The 25196-nt window shown below is 39.2% G+C and overlaps 2 protein-coding genes across 5 annotated transcripts in view; both read left to right on the forward strand.

The window, feature by feature from the left end:
* Window positions 1-22212, forward strand: part of DNAJB14 (DnaJ heat shock protein family (Hsp40) member B14) — a 24082-nt gene extending 1870 nt beyond the window's left edge. The window contains exons 2-8 of one of the 3 annotated variants that reach the window (XM_062492990.1): window positions 2266-2440; window positions 9899-10044; window positions 13018-13203; window positions 13552-13646; window positions 14300-14409; window positions 15585-15757; window positions 17435-22212. In XM_062492990.1, the coding sequence (XP_062348974.1) occupies window positions 2266-2440; window positions 9899-10044; window positions 13018-13203; window positions 13552-13646; window positions 14300-14409; window positions 15585-15757; window positions 17435-17559 (1010 nt within the window). In that variant the 3' untranslated portion in view covers window positions 17560-22212. Of the gene's footprint in view, window positions 1-2265; window positions 2441-9898; window positions 10045-13017; window positions 13204-13551; window positions 13647-14299; window positions 14410-15584; window positions 15758-17434 lie in introns of those variants that run through there. The other 2 variants (XM_062492991.1, XM_062492992.1) reach the window with 2 other exon arrangements.
* The window catches only part of LAMTOR3 (late endosomal/lysosomal adaptor, MAPK and MTOR activator 3), an 8404-nt gene continuing 3457 nt past the window's right edge, over window positions 20250-25196 (forward strand). The window contains exons 1-4 of one of the 2 annotated variants that reach the window (XM_062492994.1): window positions 20250-20315; window positions 24112-24162; window positions 24309-24343; window positions 24980-25038. In XM_062492994.1, the coding sequence (XP_062348978.1) occupies window positions 20250-20315; window positions 24112-24162; window positions 24309-24343; window positions 24980-25038 (211 nt within the window). Of the gene's footprint in view, window positions 20316-23831; window positions 23880-24111; window positions 24163-24308; window positions 24344-24979; window positions 25039-25196 lie in introns of those variants that run through there. The other variant, XM_062492995.1, reaches the window with a different exon arrangement.

Raw genomic sequence — 25196 nt, forward strand, 5'->3', positions numbered from 1 at the left:
TGTTAGTAATATGGTTCTAGCAGCTGGTTTTACCACCAGCAGTTCATGGAAGAGTCAGAGATTTTTCTGATTATTTAAACTATCTTTCATTTGAAGGAAACAATGGCCCCATACCCTTTGTGTGTTTTCTTTTTCAGTGTAGGACAATAGCATGTTTGTATATGCTGTGTCCTGCTATTTTAAGAAGTTCACACTGATATATTTTAATTTTATTTTTAAGCATCCTGCATTATATTCTCAGCAATGCAGCTCCGCTCTGAGGTCTGAGAAGGGGATTAGAAAATACCAGTCTTTAAAGTATACTGCAGCCAAACCTATTCATTAAAAGACCTAGAGCTACACTTGCTGTGAAAATGAAAAGCACTTGATGTTGAAAATGCAAACCATTGCCCATACCTGCGTCTCTGCTATTTCTGCTCCCACAGGTTCTGCATAAGTGTTGGTGCAGGGATGAGAAATTTCTAGAGCAATACCAATATAAAAGGAGGAACTGCAAAACTTCGAGTAAGCATTGTTTCAAGAAAGCCACATGTTCAGTAGGATCCTATGTGGTGTCATTGTTACATGTCATACTCACTGTATGGAAGAGTAATTTTTTTTTGGTTTGTTTTCTGGTAGCACTTCTTTGGAGCACATTCGGACTGAAATACTTCCTTCTAACGGCACTGTCTGTTCAAAGCTCTGTTCTTGATTAGTTCTTACCTGCATATCTGATTACCTCGTTGGAGTTGTTATTATTTCATTTACCTCAGAACTTCATATGCCACAACAGAGGATGTTAGAATAAAGTATTACAAATATTGAATACATCCTTCAGTTGTAATCCATAACGCAAGTGCAGCGCTCCCGTTTTCAAGCTCTAGATTTCATTCGTAGTGAAAGCATCCCCACAGTTACAACTAGACATCTAAAGCTTAGTTGTTTCCTTATTCCTTAGTTGTTTCCTGTGCTTTCCTGCAAAGAGCCTGATCTGATCAGTCCACGAGTCTTGCTGATGCAGGTGGAGGGCAGGACCAGCTCTCAAGTCAGCTGACCCTTGTTCAGGCTGAGTCTAGCTATTCACTAATAAGTGAATATAAGAGTAAATACTGGGGAGCTTTTAAGAAGTGGTGGCTCTTCTATTTAACATAGCTGCCCTTTTGTTTCTTCCTGTGATATTCAAGCTATGATGTGTAGGATCTGAGTTTTCTGCTGCTCTAAGAAAGACCATGCTAAGCAGAGGAGATTTTTTTTTAATTCAGGAGAAAATTCTTAAGGATTCTTCCCACTGGCTTTCTAGAAGAATGTGCTATGCTTTCACAGTGCATGGGACATTTTTCCTTAGCAGTTTTTATTAGTGCATTTTTAATGCTGATGGTAACTAATTTTCTTGATGAAACAAATTTAGTGTATGTAGTTTGCCGTGTTGCTGTGAAGGAATCTATTTTCAGGAAAGATGGACTGTTTGATAATCTTTGATCTGTATTATACTTTATGCACAGTCCCTTATGTTAGAATGCTATTGTTTCTGATTCATTACTAAGACAGATATCCCCAAAATACGGGCTTATATATAGAAAGAAAAACAGACTTTGTGTATAATGTTTACTAAAACTGCTAAATTTGAGATCTGCTGGAACATGGAATGAAAGAGGATTTCAAAAACTAGCAGAAGCCTGCTGGTTTCAAGATTCAGGTCTTAAGTTGGGTGTACTTGACCGGTCCTGAATTTTTTGTGGCATTTTAACAGTGGTTTGAATTTAAGCTGATACTGCCTGGAAGGAATAGAGAATCAGTTTGTGGCCACTTATGGCTTAGGTTACAGATAGGTATGTACTGTTGAAACTGAAATGTGCTGGAGGTGGGCTTGATGTCTGTGTGGAATAATTTTCAGTTCCTATAGCGTGTTAAGATAGTTCTTCTTGTTCAATATACAGTTGCTTATTCAGGTGTTCAGGTGTTTTCATCCCAAGGCTCAGGTTCAGTGCCTCTAAAAACATCTGGAAATTTAGCACCTGGACAAATTCTCTCCAGTGTTACATTACCTTGGCAGAGATGGATGGGAGGACTCCGGTCACTAATTTTGAAACACTTTTCCATAGATTTGCTGTGAAAAGGAATTTTTAGACTGGCTACAGAAACATTTGTGTCACAAAGTGTGATTGATAAGGAAGGAGGATGTAGCAGCTAGTCTTGTAACGTGTTGCTCTCATCTAAGATACTTGAGAGCCCTGACTTAATCACTAATACCTGTAATGATTCTATGATATACTGTTGTTTTTATAGTTTTGTTGGAAGCTATTACGAAGAATGGAAGTACTGCTGGGGGAGGCACTTACTGCCGAAAACCAGCCAGTAGCAGTGATCAAAATAAGCCCAGTAGCACGAAGGAGAGCAATGCATCTGCTGCAGGTGAAAGTGGAAAAGGCTACAACAAAGACCAAATGGAAGGAGTATTAAGGTATGGCTTAAATATGTCACTGCTTTTTGTTCTGTGTATTATGTACTTACCCTTTCAACTCTGTCACCTAAAGGAGCCACAGGAAGTTTGAGGTTAGCTGAGAGGGTTACGTGTACTGAACTTTGACTAGAAGGAAGAGAGGAGTTTTGCTGGTTTTAAACACTGAGTGAGACACTTTCAGTTTCTGCAAGAAAGATGCTACTCCTTTCTTCAAACTATCAAGGCTACTTTACAAAAAAAATGCTCAAAATAGTTATTGAGTAGATCTCATTGTAAATGGGAAAAGTGATGAAAATTCTGTTGCATAACTTGCAGGAAAGTGTTTCTAATAAATATTTTTATACTAAAGATACATGCTCACTCCTAAAGTTTATTTTCAAGCTAAACTTGCTGTAGGAGCAAGAAAAATATTGTTTGATATGTGCCCAGGTTTCTGCTAAAGAAATATGGATATAGCAGGGAAATTGCACACCTCAAACCTCAGTATTTTCAGAATATCTTAGCCCAAATATTTTCGAGGAAGCTTGGAGGGAAATCAAGAGGTCCCTGTCTCCTAATTTGTGTATATTCGATGAATCGTTGTGCAAAACAGAAATTTGTGGCGGATTTTTTTGTGTGCATCTGCGTAATGTTTGTTGCTGTTGATACTTGCTGTCTTGGGATCTTCCTGAAGTTCAATAATCTGTTCAGCTATGCTGACAGTGAGGAAAGAAGTAGCTTCGCTTTGTTGATACAGAAGCTCTGCATTCAGGCAGGTAGACAGCAGCAGCTCTCACATGGTTGTCCTCTTGATGTTATTTACTAGACCTTTTCATTTACCATCATCTCCACTTAATTCATGTTATTGCCTTGTGTGATACATCTAAAGTAAAGCCTGGATAAGCCTGTATGTTTTTGATCACCCTGTATCAACTGTTAAAATTAATGTAGAATGTGTGTGCACACACGTGTGTGAGTCAAAATATCCAGAAGGAAGTCCTCTGTAAATGCAGCTTAGGTCAAAACAAAACATGTAACATACTCCCAGAAAGCTGCTGCAAGGAGGGCTGTGTTGGTGCCAGTAGTCACTCACCTGTGACGTGCCCTTCTGGGCTGCAGTCTGCTTTGACATCAGGCTGCCTGCAAGATCAGTCTGTTTGAGTGTTTTAGCAGAAGGTATGTTGCCTACTTTGTCTTGACTGAAATGGTGTTGTAGAGCTGACTTTTTTCCTCTGGTAGGCTTTTGTGGTATTGGGTGTTGCTTTCTGGAAGGGACTTGTTAGGTGCTATTTAAACTTGATCTGGTTTGTTGAGATCAGGACCAGAATTAGGGGAAATCAATAATTGCACATTGAGAATAATCTTCATGCAATGTTTCTTCAAGAATACACAATATTGAAAATGGAATTTTAAAATTTACCAAGATCTTTGAAAAATAAGTAATTGTAATACTTTACAGAACAACCCATGTTTGTTTGTTTTACATACCATTTAAAATCATGTGTTAAAACAGGATCTTTACCTTCGCTTGGGGATCACTGCCATCCTTTAATACAGCAGTTCATGAATCTTTAGAGAGAGATGGCATTTTTGTTTAGATGTGCAGTAATCAATAGAGCAAGTTTCCAGTTCATGTTGGAAGTTTTGAAATATTTGTCATGTTATTAGTTAATGACATAAACAAACCACTTAAAAATTTGTGGTTAAGAATTTAAAAATGTGTGTGCCTTGCCAAGAAGAACAGAATTAAATACAAACAATGGGCTAAAACTAAATGGAAAAATACAACACATTTGGTGATGATAACTGAGAGAAAGTTGATGTTTAAACCATAGTGAGAATGAGCTTTCTAGTTGGAAACATAACAGGCAGCATATGATACTGCTTCGGTCAGGCCCCAGATTTTTCCAATTAAATGAAACATGCCCCTCTGGGGAGGGTATTCTTTGGAGAACAGAGTTTGTCACCACCATATGCTTCTGCCATACTGCAGTGGAATGGTTTTCAGATGTTTCAATTGGTTAAGGAAATAGTGTGTGAAAAGAGGTGGTTTTAAACAGTGTTTCATGCCCAGTTTTTGTCTTTTTTTCCTGTAAGGGAAGAAATTATAGACAGCAAGGTACTGAAAATCTGCAAACTTCAATGAATTCTGACACTCAGCATGAATTTGGCATAGGACAAACAGAGTTGTTTTGCATGTGCATGATTCAAAAGGTCATTAATCTCAAATATTCTTCTCTTTAGGAGTTTTTCGTTCAGTAACTGAATGTAGACATAGTGAAAGCGCTTCTACTTGCAGCTACACTTCTGTGCCATTTCCAGTGCTTTTGCTGTAAGCTTTAGTGAGCTGTCAGTCAGGGGGACTGACTCTGAGCTCCCTGGCTTGGATCACTGATTGAAGTTCCTGGACTTGTACAGCTGTCTTGAGTTTGCTTGTGACAGCAGAATTAAGAAGCATAGTGAAGACACACTTAGAGCAATGTAACTAATTTAGCTGCATTAATTTTCATCAGGGTTACTCTAGTACTGTGAGTAGGTATGAATACAAACAAGCACCTCTGTGCTGGCTTAATTTTTTCCACATACACAGGGGATACTGATCACTAGCAAGTTACCATAACAGTTCTGTAGAGTATTACATGAGCTTGCAAGTTGCTCAACAGGGAGAAGTGTAAGATGTACCATATTTCCACTGATTGCATAAGTGCAGGGTAATGCTGCTCTTTGCGGGAGCTGTGCTTTCAATTTCAGTGTGACAGTTTGAAGCTTGAGAGATGCCACAGCACTTTGTTGCTTTTAAATGGAAATGCTTTGAAAATCCCATCTATAGTACATGCATCTTTTTCTTAATGATTCTTACCTTGTCACTGAGAACTGGATCAAGTTACCTCAACATCTGCATGCATGTGGGAAATACTGACAGGAGACAAGCAGAATTATGCTAGAACCCACTTTTAGAGCAAATGCCCTACAAGTCTCTAGGCAACTGAAAGCTAAGCAATGTCATCTTAAGACAAATGTGTGAGAATCATGTGCACAACAAAAAGAAAAAAAAAGCAAAACAAAAAAAAACCTCAACAACAAACAAAACAAACAAAAAAAGGAAGCATTTTCTTGTTGTATGTTTTATACAGGCTCTCTTTGAATGATCTTAAAATACACATGGTGTTTGACCTCTTTAGTCTCTTTTTTTTTTTTATTCAGTAAGCTTGTATTCCATATTGCCTTTTTGACATCTGAAAGAAAACTGCCATGACTAGTAGTATGCTAAATTTGTATTGTTGTCTTGTGAAAGCTGTAGTGGAATACTGCTTTTCCTGTCTTGCCAGCATCTGCTTCTTGGAAGAAAGCACAAGAATCAAATTTTGTATTTAGATCTTTGAGGTAGAACCAAAACAAACAAATAGAGGCATGAGTTGTGTAGAAACATTGCAAGGCAGGATTAAGTGTCATAGAGTAGTGGTCAGGAATAATCAGTAGCTTGATTTGAATTCATGTAGTGAAAAAAATTCCCTCTACACATTTCATGGATCAAACTAGGAGCAGGAGCTGTGTGACTGACTTTCTCCAGGCATTCTGCTGACACTTTTGCAAATCCAGCAAGAAGAGAGATATTGTTTCTTTTCTAGCATGGCTTGAGAAGATAATTAACTGGAAGTGGATTAATAAGAGCAATCAATATATGTTTAAAAAAACCTAACCACCAAAGCAAAGAAATCAGGGCATGCCTTTAATTAGTCTGTAGTGCTGCAATGAATTGTTGAAATATCCAGTTGAATAGTTGAGAAATTAAGGTGGAAATCACAGTCATAGAGACTGTCACAGAAAAGTGGCAGAGAAGACAGGATGGAGTTTGTCAGAAAACTCATAACTAAAATAAAAGCTTAAATAAAATCTGGAGAAGAGCATGCTGATGTAAACACAGCCTTGAATATTTCATATAATACACACAGTAGAAACAAACTGATCAGGTACATCCAAAAGCAAGGTAGTAAGACAAACACCCTGATGTGTTGTTGAATCTCTCAGTGCAACAGAGATCTGACACTTCTGCTGCATTTGTTTCAGAAACTAGGGATATGCTGGTACCAGCTCGAGTTCCTTGACAATGCTGTGACCTTCTCTCCCCAATGTAGAGCACTTCTTTCAGGCCATCTTTGTGTCACCCAAACTGTGACTGGCACATTCCCAACTCAGCTGCGAGATACCATTTGCATCAGGCTCTCTGGCATAATTGGAAATTTGACCTGTATAGATTTTGGTGTTCATTTTACTGTGTTATTCTGCTCAGCTGAAGGATCAGAAGTCAGTATAGCTTCCTCTTGCCGAGTTCTTCGTCTCTAACATCCACATTGCTGTTTGCTGTGCTGCTCAGTTCAGATTATCATTGGGAGAAAATTGTGGGTCCCTTGACATGCTTCTGGTTGAAGTATTTGTCTTTTGGGCTGTTCCTGTGAGGCTTTGGAATACCCTTTGAAATGCCTCATCATATTCCAAATTTCATGACTGTGCATTGCTGCAGTTATTTGATACAGTAAGGCAAGCATTTCTGATAGGTTTTGTTAATCTGATAAAAGATGGCAGTGCTGACCTAATCTGAATTGTAGATTTGAAAAGTGATCTGACAAGCCAGCAGGAGGATCACATAATTCTGTAGTCATAGGAGAACCAGTGGTGGCAGCCCTAGGGTTTCTGCAGGTGAGAAGAGACATTTCAGGACCTGAAGGGTTTCCTCTGCTGTCAGCCATCAGAGCAAGGAGAGCAGCCCAGCATCCGGCAGAGGTGTTGGTGCTGCAGTTTGAAGCTGGCTGGCCAGTTTTACTGCTGGTGCCTTGTCAGCTGCAAGATGAGGTAGTGGAAGTCTGGAAATCATGATGAGATACCTCTGTCAACAGACTGGGGATGAATGTAGGCCATCGCTTGCTCTCATGCTGTTTGAGAAGTCTATTCTGTAAAAGTCAAGTATTATTTCAGGAACAGCCAGCAAATCTGCTAATCAGAAGGACAGTGCCAAGGTGTTGGCAGGGTACCAGTAATTCAACAAGGAGAGAAAGTGCCTAAAGAACAGAAATAATTTGATAGTAATTCAAATACAGAAGCGATCCAACCAGAAATGAAAAGTACAAGAAAAAGCAATTCACAGAACCAAAACCCCAAGCAAAATATCAGTGAAAACACCAAACTTCAAATATGCCAGAAACAAAGAACAACAAAAATTACCCATCAATACAAAATGGGCAGTTAGTAAGCCAGCTTTAGGTTAGCTGTTGTGTGGAGGTGATTGCACTAATCCTTTAGATCTTTTGGTTGATACCCACGATTACCGCTTCTCATTTGAGAGCTGTCCACTGTGGAACATCCACTGATTGTGAACAGGAGGGACCTCTCAAGTGGGTTTTGGGGAGTTAGAGGAACAGGTTGGCATCTATTGCATTGTTCTTTTTTTTTTTTTTCCATATTTCTGCTCTTGGAATCCTGTAGTTGTGAAATTAATGTATATTGGGTTTGCAAATAAATAAAATTTCATGTTAGGTTTTATTTTTATGAAAAACTACAATACGCTCTTGAAGGAGAGAGTTGTTGAGGATGCACAGTGCTTAAAAACACTTGAATGAATGTTTAACACCAGAGTTTTAATACTAAAAAAATAACTTTGCTAAACATTGCTATGTAATGTGTTGCTATGTAATTTTATATCAGCCAAAGTTCTGAGGTGTCTGGCCCACAAACAGATATCTTAGAAACAATTATTGAAGAGAGCTAAGATTGGATGTTGACGTAGCAATTTCATTAAATAAAAGCTTAATTTGATATCACTACACATTTAAATAAAGCTACCTGCTCTTGATATGGGTTAATACATCATCCAGGCATTGAGCCTATGGATTAAGGGATCAGTACACTACCACCCTTCTTTCTGCTTTTACAGATTACAAAAACAAAAGTTTCCAGTACTTTTAGTAAATTATAATAAAGAGTATAATTTAATGTATTTTCTTTCCATCCTTTCTTAATGGATTCACTGTGTTCTTTTTAGTTAGCTCTATCAGCTTCCAAATTGGAGCTTATTAAATGTTACTTCAATATAATGAGCTATATTTATTTCACAGGATGTTTGTGTTGGCAGCTGACTGCATACATTCAATTCAGTTCTCTTCTGAGCATTACACCAGGGCTTCCATAAAAGCTCCTGTATTTGAACACAGGAAATGGGATCCCCCAGATGAAGCTTGATTTGATCAGTCTGTGAAGTAGGATGGACTAGACATGATGGTGTGGTTGTACTTGTGATGCTCACATTCCCTTAATTACAGGATACCCATACTTCTTTCCTGAGAATGCCAAAGGCTTGCTTGCCCCCTTGTTTGCCACATGGCTGCCCTGTGTATAGTCTTAGAAACATTAAACCCAAATTTATGTAGAAATTTGTGCATGTAAGAGAATTCAGATACAATTACAGCCATGTGAATGAAAAGACTCACATGAAGCATTTGAAGTATTTATGGATGTAATTTCTATTTCTTGCTCAGACCAGCCCATTTGTTTTGGCATGCACCCAGTGTCAGTGTGCCTCATTTTTGCAGCGCAAGTTTGTGATTCAGCCTTTTCTTTCTGAATTCTTACCCAAGTAACTTGGTTTGATTGTTAAGTTGTATTTATTGGTTTGATCAGTTCTTCCTGTCCACATAGAATTAATGTACTCTCTTCTCCTGTAAGTGTTCTTTCTTTCTTTCTTTCTTCTGGGGCATTGTAAAGTATACTATATTATTATATCATTTCCAGATTTTGCTTTTCCTGTTTGGGTTAGATAGCCTACAGAAAGAATATTTCTGAGGTTTGCATTTTAAAAAAATGCTACACTTGATTATATGAGATGAGCGAAATATGTAATTGCTGGAGCTGCTACTGTGACTTTGAATTTACATCAACACTTACAGAAAGATTAAGATCCAGGTGCATTCCCAGCAGAAGAAGTATTCTCACATATTTATTCCCTGGAAGGTGAATGCTTGAGTGGTGGTATGATTTGACTTTTGTTTGGAGAAAGGGAGGTATTGTTTGCATTGTTTTACATCCTTCATACTGAAGTGCATTTGCTGTTTAAATTCAAAACAGACTTTCCTACGTGCTAGTTGTGCAAAGTAAATTTGGAACCTTCTTTTTATGCATTATTAGCAGTAATATTAATATAATTGTGGATGAGGGAATGCTACAGTAGTTGCAAACTGAAGCCCTTTTTTACAGCTGTGGTAGTTCTACAGTAGAAGTAAAAGAAATATACATAGTAAGCTCAGTAGTGAATTTGTTATGAAAAAATGACAATCTTTGTTTCTGGGGTGGGTATTTTTAAAGTATATTGAAAGCGAAAGATGTAACATAATGCATTAGTGTAGTGTATGACCTCTTTTGCAGCTGTGTGTTAACCCATTACTTTTACATCTTTTCGTTTGCAACATTTAATGTCATTTTCTTTTGTAGTATAAAGAAATGTAAAAATTATTATGAAGTCCTTGGAGTGTCAAAGGATGCAGGTGAAGAAGACCTAAAGAAGGCTTACAGAAAACTTGCTTTGAAATTCCACCCAGACAAAAACCATGCACCTGGAGCAACAGAAGCTTTTAAAAGTAAAACACCATTTTTACTTCAAATATCTTTTATGATTAAATTTCATCAAAACATTTAACTGCATTGGTCACTTGTATTTTTGCAAATGTAAATGTATTGTTGAGTTATTGTTAAACTGACATTTTTATTCAAGAAAATATTTGACTTTTGTTATATTAGAAGTATAGATAAATAACATGGACTTCGGCAGTAGGGCTTGGCTTCAGAAAATTGACTGTAATGTTCAGTACAGGGAACTAATACTTGATCTGTGAAACCAGTTGCACGTTTTTATTGTTGTTGACTTAATGTAGTCATTGAATTTTATTACCTTGGATCTTTACTGTACTTGAGCTAAAGAGCTAAAAGAAAAAAAGAAGGCAATCCTTGATAGCAAAATGTAGTTTTTACTGAATCACATTCCACACTAAGTTACGTCTTCTTCAGAATTTCTTGTATGTGTAGTACTACTTTTTCTGCACAAAAACAGCTGAGTTCAAGCATGCCCTTACTAGTAGTTGCCTTTGACCATTTTTTAGGTAAAATTTGCAGTTTGACTTTACCTTATTTAAGGCTGCTCAGCTTAGCCCTGCACAAGGGAAATGTTGAAGGAAAGCTCTTTAAAGAAAACTCCACCTTCATCTCAGATGAAGAAGAATGTGAGTCTGTAAGAAATGATGATGCATGAGCAATCTGATTGTGGTACATATTTTTATTTTTTTTCCTGGGTGAAGTTTACATGCAGACATTTGAAAAAATCATTTGGATTAAACACTTAAATTGGGGAGGGAAAAAAAAGAAAGTAAAAGTCCTGAGCAAGTCTTATGATACAGACTTTAAGAGGTAATTATAATAACATATTGACAATTCCAGGTGCAAAGTAGATACAGCAGAGCAGGAAAGTTGATTGCTATTGATTCATTTAATACAGCTATGTGATGTCTTTATCTAAAAGATACTATTCCTATGAAATTGTCTCAGGCTCTAGGAATAAAATAGTTCTTCTTTATTAACAGCATTTCAAATCACCTTTAAAATGTTAAAAATAAGTTTCTTAATATTTTATTTAGCATGAGCACTTTCTACAAGTCTGATTTCTTCAGCTGAATTTCCCTTCCTGGTTTTTAACTAGATGAGTAAATGAACAGAAAATTTTTTAGGGAATCTCGTTGACCAGAAAATATTTAATAACAACTAGCATTTTCTTGCACTGAAATTATTGTAATCCTTTTGCATGGCTAAATAAATTTTTGCTTTAGTTTTCCTTTAAAGGTATCTGATCGGTTTTTGATGTCCATCTGAGAAAAGGAGTTCATAATAATAGATTTTATTTCATAGTAATGCTTAATTTAAAGGAAAGGTCACATTATAAAATAGAATTGAGTTTCATGATAGGTAAGGTACTTACTTAGATCTTGACCTACCTAGTGCTACTCTTCTGTTGTATTGAGCAGTCTCACTAAAGTGAATTTTAAATCAAAAAGTCTGTGCAAATATAATAGCTTCTGCTGTCTTTTACCAATTTAATGAAAAATCTTTCGTTTTGGGCAGTGACTTTTTTTTCATTTTTATGTCCTTTTTGAAAAGAAAATTATATTGGAATCAAATCTGTTGTGAATTAGTGCCAGATAATCAAGAGCAATTAATAAACAGGCATATTGTGACAGTATGGTAACTTCACTTTATGTGTAGTCACCTGATTTATCTCTCTAAGTTTTTAATTGTTGGGAAGATCTAAGTTTTTACTACCAATTTTATGCTTGTACTGAACGACAGAGCAGTATTTGATGTCAGTTTATATCATGCTTTCAGTGCAAAATACCAGGCTTCATTTGTTTGGGTTTTCTCCTCTGCTTAAAGGAATTGCTTATGTTTTTTCCTAAGGGCATCTTAAAAGACATATAGCTAAAACTCATTAACTTTTGTTTTGATTGGATCATGTTTAAAATATTAATTATAAAGCCACAATTTATTTGCCTGTGTTGAGGTTACAGTGTTGCACCTTTCATGAACTTTTGTTGACTGATGGCTTTTCAACACTGAAAATCATAATCCTTGTGCCTTGGGTTGGTTGTCTGCAAAACAAGGCTTTTGTTGGAGAAGTCTGGAGGAGAGAGTAGAGAGGAAGGCAGAAATGGTTTAATGAAGGTATGACTGAGTGAATATTGTTCATAAGTGGCAACAAAAACTTTGCATCAACCTGCAAGATCATTATATCTCTGCACAGTGAGAAAAAAAGCTTCTAAAGTCAGCAGAATATGTGGATTTTCTTGCTGATTTTTTCCATGTTTTCCTAAGTGAGGTTTTTAATTTTCTACCGTTAAAATTGAAGCTGTTCATTTGTGATACTACAGCATAAACATGGACAAGCATCCAGGCCTGGTCCTCCAAACACTGTGGTCATACTGACTGCCCGAGGAACACACACATTCCTGTCACACATGCATGTTGTACTCCTCATGTTACATCATGCAAAACTTTGTGTAATTAATGTAATCTGTAAAATACCTTCAGAAGCATGAAGAAAAATATATTCACACTCTTGTGAACAATGAAGTTGGTTCATTCCAATAAATGACCGCTTACCAAATGAAACCAAAGAAAACCTGCTGAGTGCATGATGGTTTTTTAAGCTAGGCTGCTAGAGCAATTACCCAGCTTCAGAGTCTCATTGTAATGCTTGATGCTTTTTTTGTAACTGCAGTGAGAGAGAACATTTCCAGAGGTGTAGGTGTTCCCCTAGAAAAAGCTCTCCTGCCTTCTGCCTCATGTAATGGGATAAAAGGCCCTTGAATAGTGTTGGTGGGAAACTTTGTGGAAGCTATTCTAAGAAAAGTGGAGATGTTTCTGGACTTTGTTCTATTGTAGTTGTTTTGTAACATACAGTAATTTACATTGTTTTCTGCCTATTTTTCACTTTTAAATTGCAATTTTCATGCTGGAATAGTTTTTACCATGCATTTATGGGAGTTGTGTTTTATTCCTTGCTTCAGAAATCGGAAATGCATATGCTGTGCTGAGTAATCCAGAAAAACGAAAGCAGTATGACATTACAGGCAGCGAAGAGCAGACTTGCAATCACCCTAGTAATGGCAGATTCAACTTCCATAGAGGTTGTGAGGCAGATATTACTCCAGAGGATCTGTTCAACATGTTTTTTGGAGGGGCCTTTCCAACAGGTATTTGTATACATCAGTATAATTGTCAAGATGTACTGCCCAGAGGGGCATTAGAGTTTATGACATTATAAAATAGTAGAATTATTCCATCCAGCCTTGAACCCCAACTCTATAATCTGTATCAGTTTATTTTTCCCTCAAGTGTTGCTATATCCCAGAAGTGTCAGCTCTTTGGGGTTCCTATCACAGAGCTTAAAGTCCTTATTTTAAGCAACTTTCAAATTGTAAGATACCTTTATGTCATTTTATGTGCTGTTGTGCAGCAATGTAAAGTACTTTATGTTGCTTCTGTACTGGCTCTAAATAGTATTTTTGTACATGATTTAAATGTGGATGTTCCTTCCTCAGGTAGTGTACACTCATTTTCTAATGGTCGTGCTGGCTACAGCCATCCGAACCAGCACCGTCAGAGTGGGCACGAGAGGGAGGAAGAGAGGGGTGATGTAAGTTTAAGCACCACTGGCTTTAAACTATGAAATTTGCGTTCAGTGGTGTGATTGTACAGGAGCTTTGTACTATACAGGAGGATTTGTACCTGCCAGTTGGGTATTTTAAACTTCAGCAGGTGGTTGGCTTACTGACTGGTAAATAGGCATGCAGATTTGAGAAGGTAATAGCCTGGTTTTGTAAACCTGCTGTTGTATGTCACTCTCTTACTGGTGACTGGTATTATTAACCTAAATATGCCACAAATTCTGGCCACTAATCCTTGTATGCATTTCAAAATTTATTTGGGCTGAGGTAAGAATTGAACTTCGGCTCAGTATTCACCTACATGAAATTATTTCTAGTCCTGTATAATCACACATCACTGTATAGGTGAGACCAAATCATGGCATGGAACATAGCTGAATCCAGCTTTTTTTTGGTAGTTGCTTGTGTGTACGTGCTAACCCATGAACTCTTGCAGCTGGAGCACTCTGTGAATATTTTGTGTGCATTTGAAAGTTCAGATAATACCACAGTGTTTGCAGTTACTGTTTTCCTGGCAGCTTTTGAGGCTTAAAGAAAAAAGTCACACTTTGGATTAAGTATTGTCAAATGTACCTGTTTGCTTGCTGGTTTATGAAATACCTGAATCTGTTTTGTTCTTTAGGGAGGTTTCTCTATGGTCATTCAGCTGATGCCTATTATTGTATTGATCTTTGTCTCCTTGTTGAGCCAGCTGATGGTATCTAACCCTCCTTACGCCTTATATCCAAGACCGTAAGTAATGCTTCATTACATCACCTTAAGGCAGAGGGGAAGGTATTGTAATCAGCCTCTCCCACTTAGAAGAATTGTGGAGAGTCTTCCATTAGTTGATCTTTGATTTCCCACAGTGAGGAAAGGGAAGGAAGGTGTAGATGAAGCAGAACAAAAAAATTAGGTGTAAAGAAAAGAGGTCAGCAGTACCTGGAGTTCAGGAGTTCTAGTACAAGGCATTGGGTCCATGCAACATGGCGTGTTGCAAAGGTGTGCACATGTCCAACATACTTAATCAAAACCTAAATCTGCTAAGGCTCGTTACTCTTTTGGGGATATGTAGAAGGTGAAAAACTTGAAAGCAACTTTGTCATTCTTATTGAAGTGTTAAACTTAATGATGGCTGGGAAGATCGTCTGTTCTTTGCTTCATTCTAGGTGATGGTAAAATCTTCATTTTCTTGTGAAGAATTCTACTTGTGAAGCTTACCTGTTTTGTACAGTAGGATACTTAAAACCTTATTTTCTTGTGAGAAGTAAATTACTGGAATCAAAGGGTAAACTTAGCCCACTCACTGCAATGATTTTAAAGGTCCTTAGTTCCTTGCAGAGTTCTCAGCCCCATAATAGAAAGGTTTATTTTCTCCTGTTTTTCAGAGTTCTCTAATTCTGGAGTAGGATGTTTTTTCCCTTCTGCAACTAAGCTGCTGTAATGCTTAGAAAAGCTTCTCTGTCAAAATGTTTGCATCCGATCTTTGATTTTTTAATCTGCAGAATGCCAGCAAGAAAATGAATTTATCAGGGCTGGCAGCAAACACTTCAGAATGGAGATACCTGTACTGGGTTGCTGCAGAATAGTGACCTGCTTCTATTGAGTTTGAATGTAATTTTCTATTATTAAAATGTAATAGTTGCCAAAAGAGGTATGAAATAAGTGTCTTAATAAAGTGGATTTTTTTTTTTTTTTGGACATCAAGTGTTTAAGCAGCAGAAGTTTAATGATCAGGTAAATGCAATAATTTTATTCTCTAGCAGATTATGGAGCCATTGTTTTCATTGTTTGTCTCAAAATGGCAAGTTTAGAAATGTACTGGTATTATTCTGGATTGGCAATATTTTTTTTAAGTCTATTTGTGGTGTAAAAAATAATTGAATTAATATTTGGTTGTTCTCTCCCCCCTGCCTCCTTTTTTGCAGAAGTACAGGGCAGACCATAAAAATGCAGACAGAAAATTTGGGTGTCATTTATTATGTCAATAAGGACTTTAGAAATGAATACAAAGGAGTGTCATTACAGAAAGTGGAGAAGAGTGTGGAAGAGGATTATGTGTCCAACATTCGTAATAACTGTTGGAAGGAGAGACAACAAAGTAAGTTTGGTAATATGTGTAATTTCATGAAATCATGCATTACTATAAAAATAAATTGCCTCAGGCGAGAAGGAAGTGCTCGTATTATTACAATATCTCAATGCAAAAATAAGTGTAATGTCCCCTGCTGCTTCTCACTTGAAAACTGTTCCCAGTGCCACTTAGTTTTTGAATTTTACTCAGTGATCTAACAACCAGTTGCAAATTATCAGCAATTTTAACCTGCTGCTTTATTTCTCAGAAAAAATCTCAGAAAATTAAAGACTACACTAAATTGATAATGACAAAGCTTTTGTCCTTAACTCACTGTGATTTCTAAGAATTCTCATGTCCTCCACATTACTTTATCATGGCAATAGCTCAATTCCCTAGGTGCTTTTATATAAGTAAATAAATAAACCAGAAGCTTACATAGGTGTTTCCAGAGAGACGAAAAAATAATGTGCCTTGAACCGCAGTATATACAAACACTGCTTTTGCAGGCAACCAAGGACAGGCAGCACGTCCTGTAAAACAAGGGGGTTTAGTTTGCCATCTGTTTCTCCAGTCTAGTATTATACAATGAGTTACTTCTTTTCAGAAACCTTGAATTCAGTGTTAAAGCGTAAGAATAGTGAAGAGCACCAGCCTTTTCTAAATCAGCATCAATTTTAACCAGTTATTCTGTTGTCTGTAACCATTTTGTGAGCTCTGTGGAAACAGCACTGCTAAAATTACGTCAGTGTTGAAACCAGGTGGTTTTAACTTTTCAGGTGGTAAACTTCAGTCACAGGCAAATGAAAAATTAATTCATTCATGAGCTGTCAGTAAACTGACCAGAAGCGAATAGAAGGCAATTCTCTGAGTCAGATCACATGTTCCTGCCTAGCTTTAGTCTCTGCAATCCAGCTATTTGGTACTTGTAATTTATCAGGTTGGGAAAACTACCCAAACTGATTTTTAGTAAGAGGCTTCTAGTAGTTTGTTGTTTTTGTTTTTGTTTTTTTTTTCTTCTGATTATAGAAACAGCTGATTTTGTGGGTTTATGGATTTAAAATACCTGTTGTGTGTTAAATCTCCTTGACAGTTAAAATCTATCCAGGGTTGATTGACATTTAAGAATGTCTTGCATTTTGAGTTGAAGTGACTTTTGAGTTGTAAAAAGATTTTACAGAATTGAAATGCTCATCAATGACAAACTGTTGAGCACCAGTATAATACAGAGGGCTCTTAATTATTAATAGCTCTGAACGCTGACAGTCTGAATCAGAATTAGTTGAAGTAAAGGGTTTAACATTCAGATTGGAGTTTTTGGGGCACAGACAAGGTGCTAGAGCTATGAATACCAATGCAGGATCACTGAGAGGTGCCTGTATTTGCAATGTTTAATGAGGTCTGAAGTATTAGGGGATTTTTTGTTATTTTGTTGTTGTTGGGGATTTTTGTAGGGTGCATTTTTTTCTTTATTATCTGCTGTATGAACTTTGAGGGAGCTGGAAGGGTAATACAGCTTTATCTACTCAGAAAGATGGAATTGTTACAAAGATCCAACAAAGGAAAACTGTAGCAGTTCTGTTCAGGTGGTGTCTGAAGGAAGTTAGAATAGGGCAAGGGTTAAAACCTGAGGTGTTTTGTACAACTCTGTAATGTGCCAAGTACTCTGTAACCAAAAGAATATTTTCTCTTTTCTCCTTAAAGAAACAGACTTACTTTATGCAGCAAAAGTATATCGAGACGACCGCCTCCGAAAGAAAGCAGAGTCCATGTCCATGGAGAACTGCAAAGAACTAGAACGGCTGACCAGCCTCTACCGAGAAGGATGAGCTACATTTACACACACATCTTACCTGTGCTGTTATCTCTCCTGTGAACTGAGAAGAGATTTAGTTTCACCATGGATGCTGGAAAAGAGGGTGGATGTAAAACTCTACTGTGTAGCTGTTTCCAGAAACCTTATGCTGAAATATCATTTAACGGCTTCTTTACCTACTGTGAAATATAGGTAACTTTAATTGTCTAGATTTTACTTCAAAGCTTCTGTGAATTCTTTCAGCAGAGAGAATAGCTCAGAAAGGATGCTATACTTGTAGAGACTTAGTCATAGTGGTTCTCCTCTAACATATTTGCCATGTAAATATCTGTGGAAAGGACACTTTGTGTATATACGAGTTAAATGACTTTCTATTTAAAAATCTCAGAAATTTAGTTCCATACTACATTTTGTCTCACTGATGGAATAAATAGTATGATTACATCACTCCTATTCAGATGTCAAGTGTGTGGAGTTGAAACAATAATTTTTAATATTTTATCTCTAACTATATTTAAAATCTTCTAGGTTTACTGCTTAGAGGAACTTGGCATTTTTAAATATAATGGCATATATTCCTAAATATCTGTTGGGGTATATTGATCTGGTGTAGAGTAGCAGTTTAGCTGTTGTAGTTTTTTAGCATTTCTAAGCAATGCTGAGAAAAACAAGAACTACACTAATCTCTTTTCAAAGTAAATATTTGCAAATGCTGTACAGACCATTATAAACATTGCTTTTAGTACTTGCAACAGTTTGCAGCAGCTCTACCATTTGGTATTCCAGTAGTAGTAAGTCCATACGTATGGTTAACATGCATCCATAGGTTCCTTAATTATCACTGGAAGGGTACAGGAAAACATGCAACACTAAAATCTTAACACTAAAATAAAAATGCAACCTAATTTTTTTTTTCCTGGCAGGCTTCCATTTTCTTACTACTTTTTTATTTCAAGGCTAGGTCCCAGTACTGATTTCTCAATGGGCACCACAAGTGGAACAGGGAACTTTTGCTAAGGACAAGCTATGTGCCTTTCAACCCTTTTGCCAACTGTTTAAATGCTTTGCTGCTTTGCAGTGTGCTCCTGTGGTCAGAGTCCTATCACTTGTCAGAAGAGGTATGAATAGGTCAGAAGAGGTATGCGTTTTTTGGGACCAGAATGTAGCCAGACTGACCTCCTAGAAATGAGCAAGCCTGCTGTTTGGCCCCTAGATAGGTGATCATGTAACTCAGTGGCCTGGAAATGGGAACTAAATGTAGCCACACCTGCTGATGCAAAGAGGTGTTCTGAAGCAGCTAAGTACAATGTACTTAAATTTTATCAAAGTGTGTTGAAAATGTTTTTAGGTTCAATAGCTGATGTTTTTTACAATTTAATGGTGTTATGCAGGGGAATGTTTCTTGTATTTGAGAATGCCAGATAGCTTGTATTATGGGCAATATATTTTGTTTGAGAAAACTACTATCTTTGAAGAATGCTATCAGTTCATGTGGAACCAAATATTTCTCCTAAATTGCAAATTTAAGTACTTTGTCTGACATCATTGCAATTTCTTCTGATCTAGAGCAGGTTATGACTGTACAAATATACTAAATGCTACTGTTCCATGTGACCCAGAAAACATTTTGCATATATCCCTTTTCTTAACTGTCCCAGTGGAAATGTCTTCTCTTGAATTGATGTAACATGAGACTGGTTGCAGGCTTCTAATTAAGCAGCTAAACCAGCATTCAAGGTGGACATAGAAGCCTGGGGCACAAAACAGAACTAAAAGTTGCTCAAACAACAAAAAAATTATTGCTGTACTGAATGTCCTTGCTAAGACTGTAGTAAAAGGGTTCAGATGTAATGGAATGGCATCCAGTTGTTTAAAATATGCAGTCAAAATCTATCGAGAAAATGAGATTCCCCAGATTTTGTAACTGTCCAGAATGTATTGTAATTATATTAATGAAAACAAACTATCAAAGTACATTCTGGTACTCGTGTGTCTTCTTAAAAAAGAAAATTATTCCAAAGGCTTTAACAAGTACTTGGGCCTTACTGTTTACAGATGAGTCTGAGCTTGCAAGTGATCTCTTAGTTAACAGGAAAAGAATATATAACACATTTATCAAATACTGGAACTGTGAAGTCAGAATGAACAGATGGTCTTAGCAAAGCTGCCTGTAATAATCCTGTGGGCTGTGTCTGCTCTGCAGCCACTTCTGGTGTAGGTGAGAAGTGGGGAAATGGATGGATGCTGAGCTGTGTCAGCTTGGTTTGATTGCTGTCACTTCCTCTGAAAACTGGACTAATGTGGTGGCTGTGCCCTATGGCAACACAGATCCCAAAAGGTTAAGAGTGAGATCTAGACTGCAATATTTAATTTGACTACCTATTCCAATTGGCACTTTCTGAGAAGGAAGTAATATGTTTATATTGGTGGAAGTATGCTGCTTAGCATTTAAGAAATTAAATAATAGTTGTACACTTTGAAATATGTAGTAATGTGCAAAAGGATACTGTGATTTCCTGTGGCATAAATATTAAGCTGCTCTAAATGTGGCCTGCAAACATTCTTTTAATATTTCAAGTGGGTGTTTTTCTCCTTGTGATTGTTGCTTTTTTTCCTCAGCTCTGAAGGGTTTTTTTTCTTCAGAAACGTCAGTGCCTTCCCTGGACTTGTTGAGGGAATCTGCTGGAAGTTTAGAATTTTCTCATGAGCAAAATGCAAATTGAAGAGGGTGGAGTAATTAAATCTTTTCAGATGACCTTTCTTCAGAAGGTGAAGTTCTCATTAAAATAAGATATTGGAAGGAAAAGGGGAAAACAAAACTGTCTTTGAACAGCTTGACTAAAAATCCCTCAACATTTTAGCTACCTGCTCCTTTCTGTTTTAATTTAGTCATTACCTTTAATTGAATCTAGCACGAGCATGGGTCTTTGGTTTTGTCCTTTAAAAGGACAGGCAGAAAAGCCCTGCAAAAAGAGAAAAATCTTGGCATGACTCTGACATAGCCTAATGAAAAAAAGGAGATGATTTGCATCTGCTGAAATATAACATCAGTATGTGTTCTATTTATGGAGCATCCTGAGTCACAAGTGAGTTCAGTGCTCATCTCTGATGAACATTTCCCTACAAGTTCTCTGTTTGGGTAAAACAAGTCTAAATTAGAATTTTTACATTTTTTAAAATGGTCTTTTTTTCGTTTACAATTTTCCAAGAAATGGCAGAACATTACAGCCCTAAAAATGTAATAGATGCCTTTAAATAGACAACAGAGACAACTTTAAATTATAAATATTTTTAATAAAATTTTATAACAAATGCTGTAAAATGATTAAAATGGGTGGGCAAGAATATTTTTAAGGGTGTTTGTTCAGAAATTTCCTTCACCCTTAAGCAGTTGCTATTCTGAATTCTTATAGCTCTGTCAAAGAAAAAGAAAGTGCAATAGTAAAAGCTTTTTTTTTAAAAAAAAACAGGTAATATTAAACAGATTCCTGAAGTTATAACTTACTTACATGTAGTGTAATGTAATAAATATAGGAAAGAAATAGGCCATTTGATGTGGTTTGGCCTCAGCCATGAACTAAGCACGGTGCAGCCAGCTGCTCTCACCCCCACAGCGCGACGGGAAGGAGAATCCAACTCAGGTAAAACCTGTGGGTCGAGATGACAGCAGTTTAATCATCGAAACAAAATCAAATATCAATAGCAGTGAAAAGGGAGACAAGAGAGAGAGGATTAAACTCAATAAACAGAAGGGATGCCCAACACAATTGCTCATCACACTCTGACTGATGCCCAGCCTGTCCCTGATGAGCAATCAGCAGCTCCTGACCAACCTCCCCAGTTTATACACTGATCATGAGATGCTCCATGGGATGGAATATCCCTTTGGCACATTCAGGTGTGCTGTCCTGGCTGTGGTCCCTCCCAGCTTCTTGTGCACCTGCTTGCTGCCAGAACATGGGAAGCTGAAAAATCCTGGATTTAGGGTAAGCACTGTTCAGCAACTACCAAAGTATCAGTGTGTTACCAATATTATTCTCATATTGAATCCAAAGCACAGCACTGTACCAGCTGCTTGGAAGAAAAGTAATTCTCCTATCCAAGCTGAAAGCAGGACACCATTATAAACTATACTTCCCATGCTTCCCGTTCTGGCAGGAATTAGGTTTGAGTACTGGGTTTCTCCACATTTGTAGAAGTAACATTAAAATGAAATAGTTATGTTATCCTTCATGCAGAGTACACTTCTCCCTTCAGTACTGGTTTATTCCATGTATAGAAAGACTGTCATTGGGAGGGCAGAATAAATTTCCATTAATAGCAATACAGGAGCCATCTCATAGATGCTTTTGCATATTTTTTAATCAAAAGGGACAGGGGAATAAGTAAAATTGATCACTGAGCATCATGGCTGCAAATAATAAAAAGTTGCATTTTTAAACGTTTTTAGTGTATAGTAGGAAATATTTTAATAAATGAGAAGACCAAGGTTGTCCGAGGTAGCATTTTCAAGATAATACCAGAAGCTCACACTATGATTTTATGGGGTTCTCTTTTAAGTATCTCTTTAATATGACCAAGTCCTTATCAAATTGCTGTGTGTGCATGGCTTGGATTAAGAAGGAGGTATGGATTCTCAGTATTCAAATAAATTTGTTCTTTTCAATGACCTTTTCCTCTGTTACTTGCAGAAAGTGGCTTATCTCTGTTTCGGGCTTTTTGGAAACTTCACTGGACCTGCGTGTTCAGAAACATTAGCAATTTCCAAGTGAATGTGTATATATCTAAATATTTTTTATTTTTAATTTACACTTTTTAAAATTTTAATTGGATATTGGCATCTAAGCAAAATCTTCAGGTATCAGCAATGCTCTGGTCACTGGTGGTGTCCCCTGGGCTCAGTGTTGGGCCCAGTCCTGTTCAGTATCTTTACTGATGATCTGGATGAGGGACTTGAGTCTACCCTTAATAAATCCACAGGTGACACCAAACTGGCAATGTCAATCTGCTGGAGGGTAGGGAGTCTCTGCAGGGGATCTGGGCAGGCTGGATCATGGGCCAAGGCCAGTTGTGTGATGTTCAACAAGGCCAAGTGCCAAGTCCTGCCCTTGGGTCACAGCAGCCCCAGGCAGTGCCTCAGGCAGGGGACAGAGTGGCTGGGAAGCTGTCCAGGGAAAAGGACCTGGGGGTGCCAGTCAGCAGGGGCTGAACAGGAGCCAGCTGTGCCCAGGGGACCAAGAAGGCCAATGGCACCCTGGCTTGGCTCAGTTACAGTGTGGCCAGCAGGAGCAGGGCAGGGATTGTCCGTCCCCCTGTACTCGGCACAGGTGAGGGCACACCTTGAGAGCTGTGTCCAGTTCTGGGTCCTTCACTGCAAGAAGGACACTGAGGTGCTGGAGCGTGTCCAGAGAAGGGCAGTGGAGCTGGGAAGGGTCTGGAGCATAAGTCCTGTGAGGAGCAGCTGATGGAGCGGGGCTGTTTAGCCTGGAGAAGAGACAGCTCAGGGGGCACCGCACTGCTCTGCAACCCTGACAGGAGCGTGTAGCCAGGTGGGGATCGGCCTCTTCTCCCAGACAACCAGTGACAGGATGAGAGGAAATTACCTCAAGCTGTGCCAGGAGACATTCAGCTTGGATGTTAGTAAGAAATTCTTCACAGAAAAGGTGACTGTGTACTGAAATGGCCTGCCCAGTAAAGTGAGGGAATCACTGTTGCCAGAGGTGTTTGAGGAAAGACTGGATGTGGCACTCAGGGCCATGGTCTGGTTATCATGATGGTGTTCAGTCATAGCTTGGACTTGATGATCTGGGAGGTCTTTTCCAACATGACTGACTCTGTGATTCTGTGCTTGACCTGTAGCAGCTCTTCTTTTTTTTTTAAGAGAAAAAGCATTGTTACATTCTGACTGGGCTTGGGGGTTTTTACATCTACCACGAGGCTCCTGCAGTCTGATAGGAAATTAAAAGAGATAGGCAGTTGTCATTGTTACACTGTAGCACCTACTAAATTAGTCTGTTTTATTTCTTCACATTAGCTGTTAAATTATTAGCCTGCAGGTCCATGGTTTGATGGACTAGATCCAAAAGTAGGGGAAACAGGCAACAGTGGAAGAGTAAAACGGGCAGTAACTCGGCAGAAAAAGACGTTCGCTCTCCGCTGTTCACCTTCTTTAACGGAAGTGCTACGGTCTGTTTTGGTTTGGGTTTGTTTTGCTGCCGGGGCGGGGCGGAGGCGGCGGGAAGCGGTTCCGGGCCGGGAGGGCGGTGCCGTGGCTCATGTGACAGCGGCTCCCAGGGCGAGCGGCGGCGCGGGGGGCGCCGGGGGCGCGGACAGGTACGGCGGGCAGGGAGCGCCCCCGCACCCCCCCTCCCGGTGCGCGGTGGTCTCGGCCCAACCGCGCGCCCTTCCCGGCGCGGCTGGGAGCGGCTCTACCACGGCAGCGGGGCGGGGGGTGGCGGCCGCCCGGGCCTCGCGGACGGAGCGCGCCCTCCCTGCGGCCGCTCCCCTTCCCGGCGGCGGTGGCCGCGCCCGCGGTGACGGGGCGGTCTCTCGTCTTGTCTCGCAGGCCCGCGGAGGTGGCGGCGGCAGCGCCGGGCGGGCCACAGCCATGGCCGACGTGAGTGCGGCTCCGCGGGGCGGGCGGGACGCGGGCGGTGGCTTCTGGCGGGGGTGGGGTCGGGGGACGCCGAGCTATGGCCGGGACCGGGCGGGGAGGGAGCTCCGAGCGGCCGAGAGTAACGCGCTGCCCGTCTGTGCCCGCAGGACCTGAAGCGGTTCCTGTACAAGAAGCTGCCGAGGTAACGCGGGGCCGTGCGGGGCGGGCGGCGAGAGCCCTCCGGTGCCAACCCTCTGCCACGGGCAGGGACGCTTCCACTAGACCGGGGTGCTCAGAGCCCCATCCAACCTGGCCTCGAATACTTCTAGGGTGGGGTGTCCACAGCCGCCCTGGGCAGCCTGTTCCAGGATCTCACCACCCTCGCAGTCATGAATTTCTTCCTAGTATCTAACCTGAATTTACCTGCTTTCAATTTGTACCCGTTACTCCTTGTCCTGTCGCTGCTGTTTCTGATGAAGAGAAGGGGGTTTCCAGCTTCCCTGTAAACCCCCTTCAGATACTGGAAGGTTGCTGTGAGGTCTCCACTCTACCTTCCCTTCTCCAGGCTGAGCAGCCCCAACTTCCTTAGCCTGTCTTTGTAGGGGAAGTGCTCCAACCCTCTTATCAGCTTAATGGCTTCCTCTGGACTTGCTCCAGCAGTTCCATGTCCTTCTTATTACTGGGGCTACCAGACCTGTACTAAACAGAACAAATACTAAATTAGTGATCTTTTATTTTCAACCCCTTCCTTGCACATTTGTTCACAGAGAAAGCCCTTTCCTGTTAATTACTGTGGTTTTAAAATGGTGTCTCTTCTTCCTTTTTTTTTTTTTTTCAGTGTTGAAGGTCTTCATGCTATCGTAGTCTCAGATAGAGATGGTGTACCTGTTATCAAAGGTAACTTCAGCTTCTTGCTGTGCTCTGCAGCTGAAATCCTGATTGAACAGCAGGGGGTGGAGAAGTACAGCAAAAATCATCCTGATTATGCCAAATACCCAAATATCCCAAGTGGTAGAATTGAGTTGGACTTTAAATTAAAGTTCAGGAGTTGATTA

Source organism: Cinclus cinclus, chromosome 5 (genome assembly GCF_963662255.1).
Source record: "Cinclus cinclus chromosome 5, bCinCin1.1, whole genome shotgun sequence".
NCBI lineage: Eukaryota > Metazoa > Chordata > Aves > Passeriformes > Cinclidae > Cinclus > Cinclus cinclus.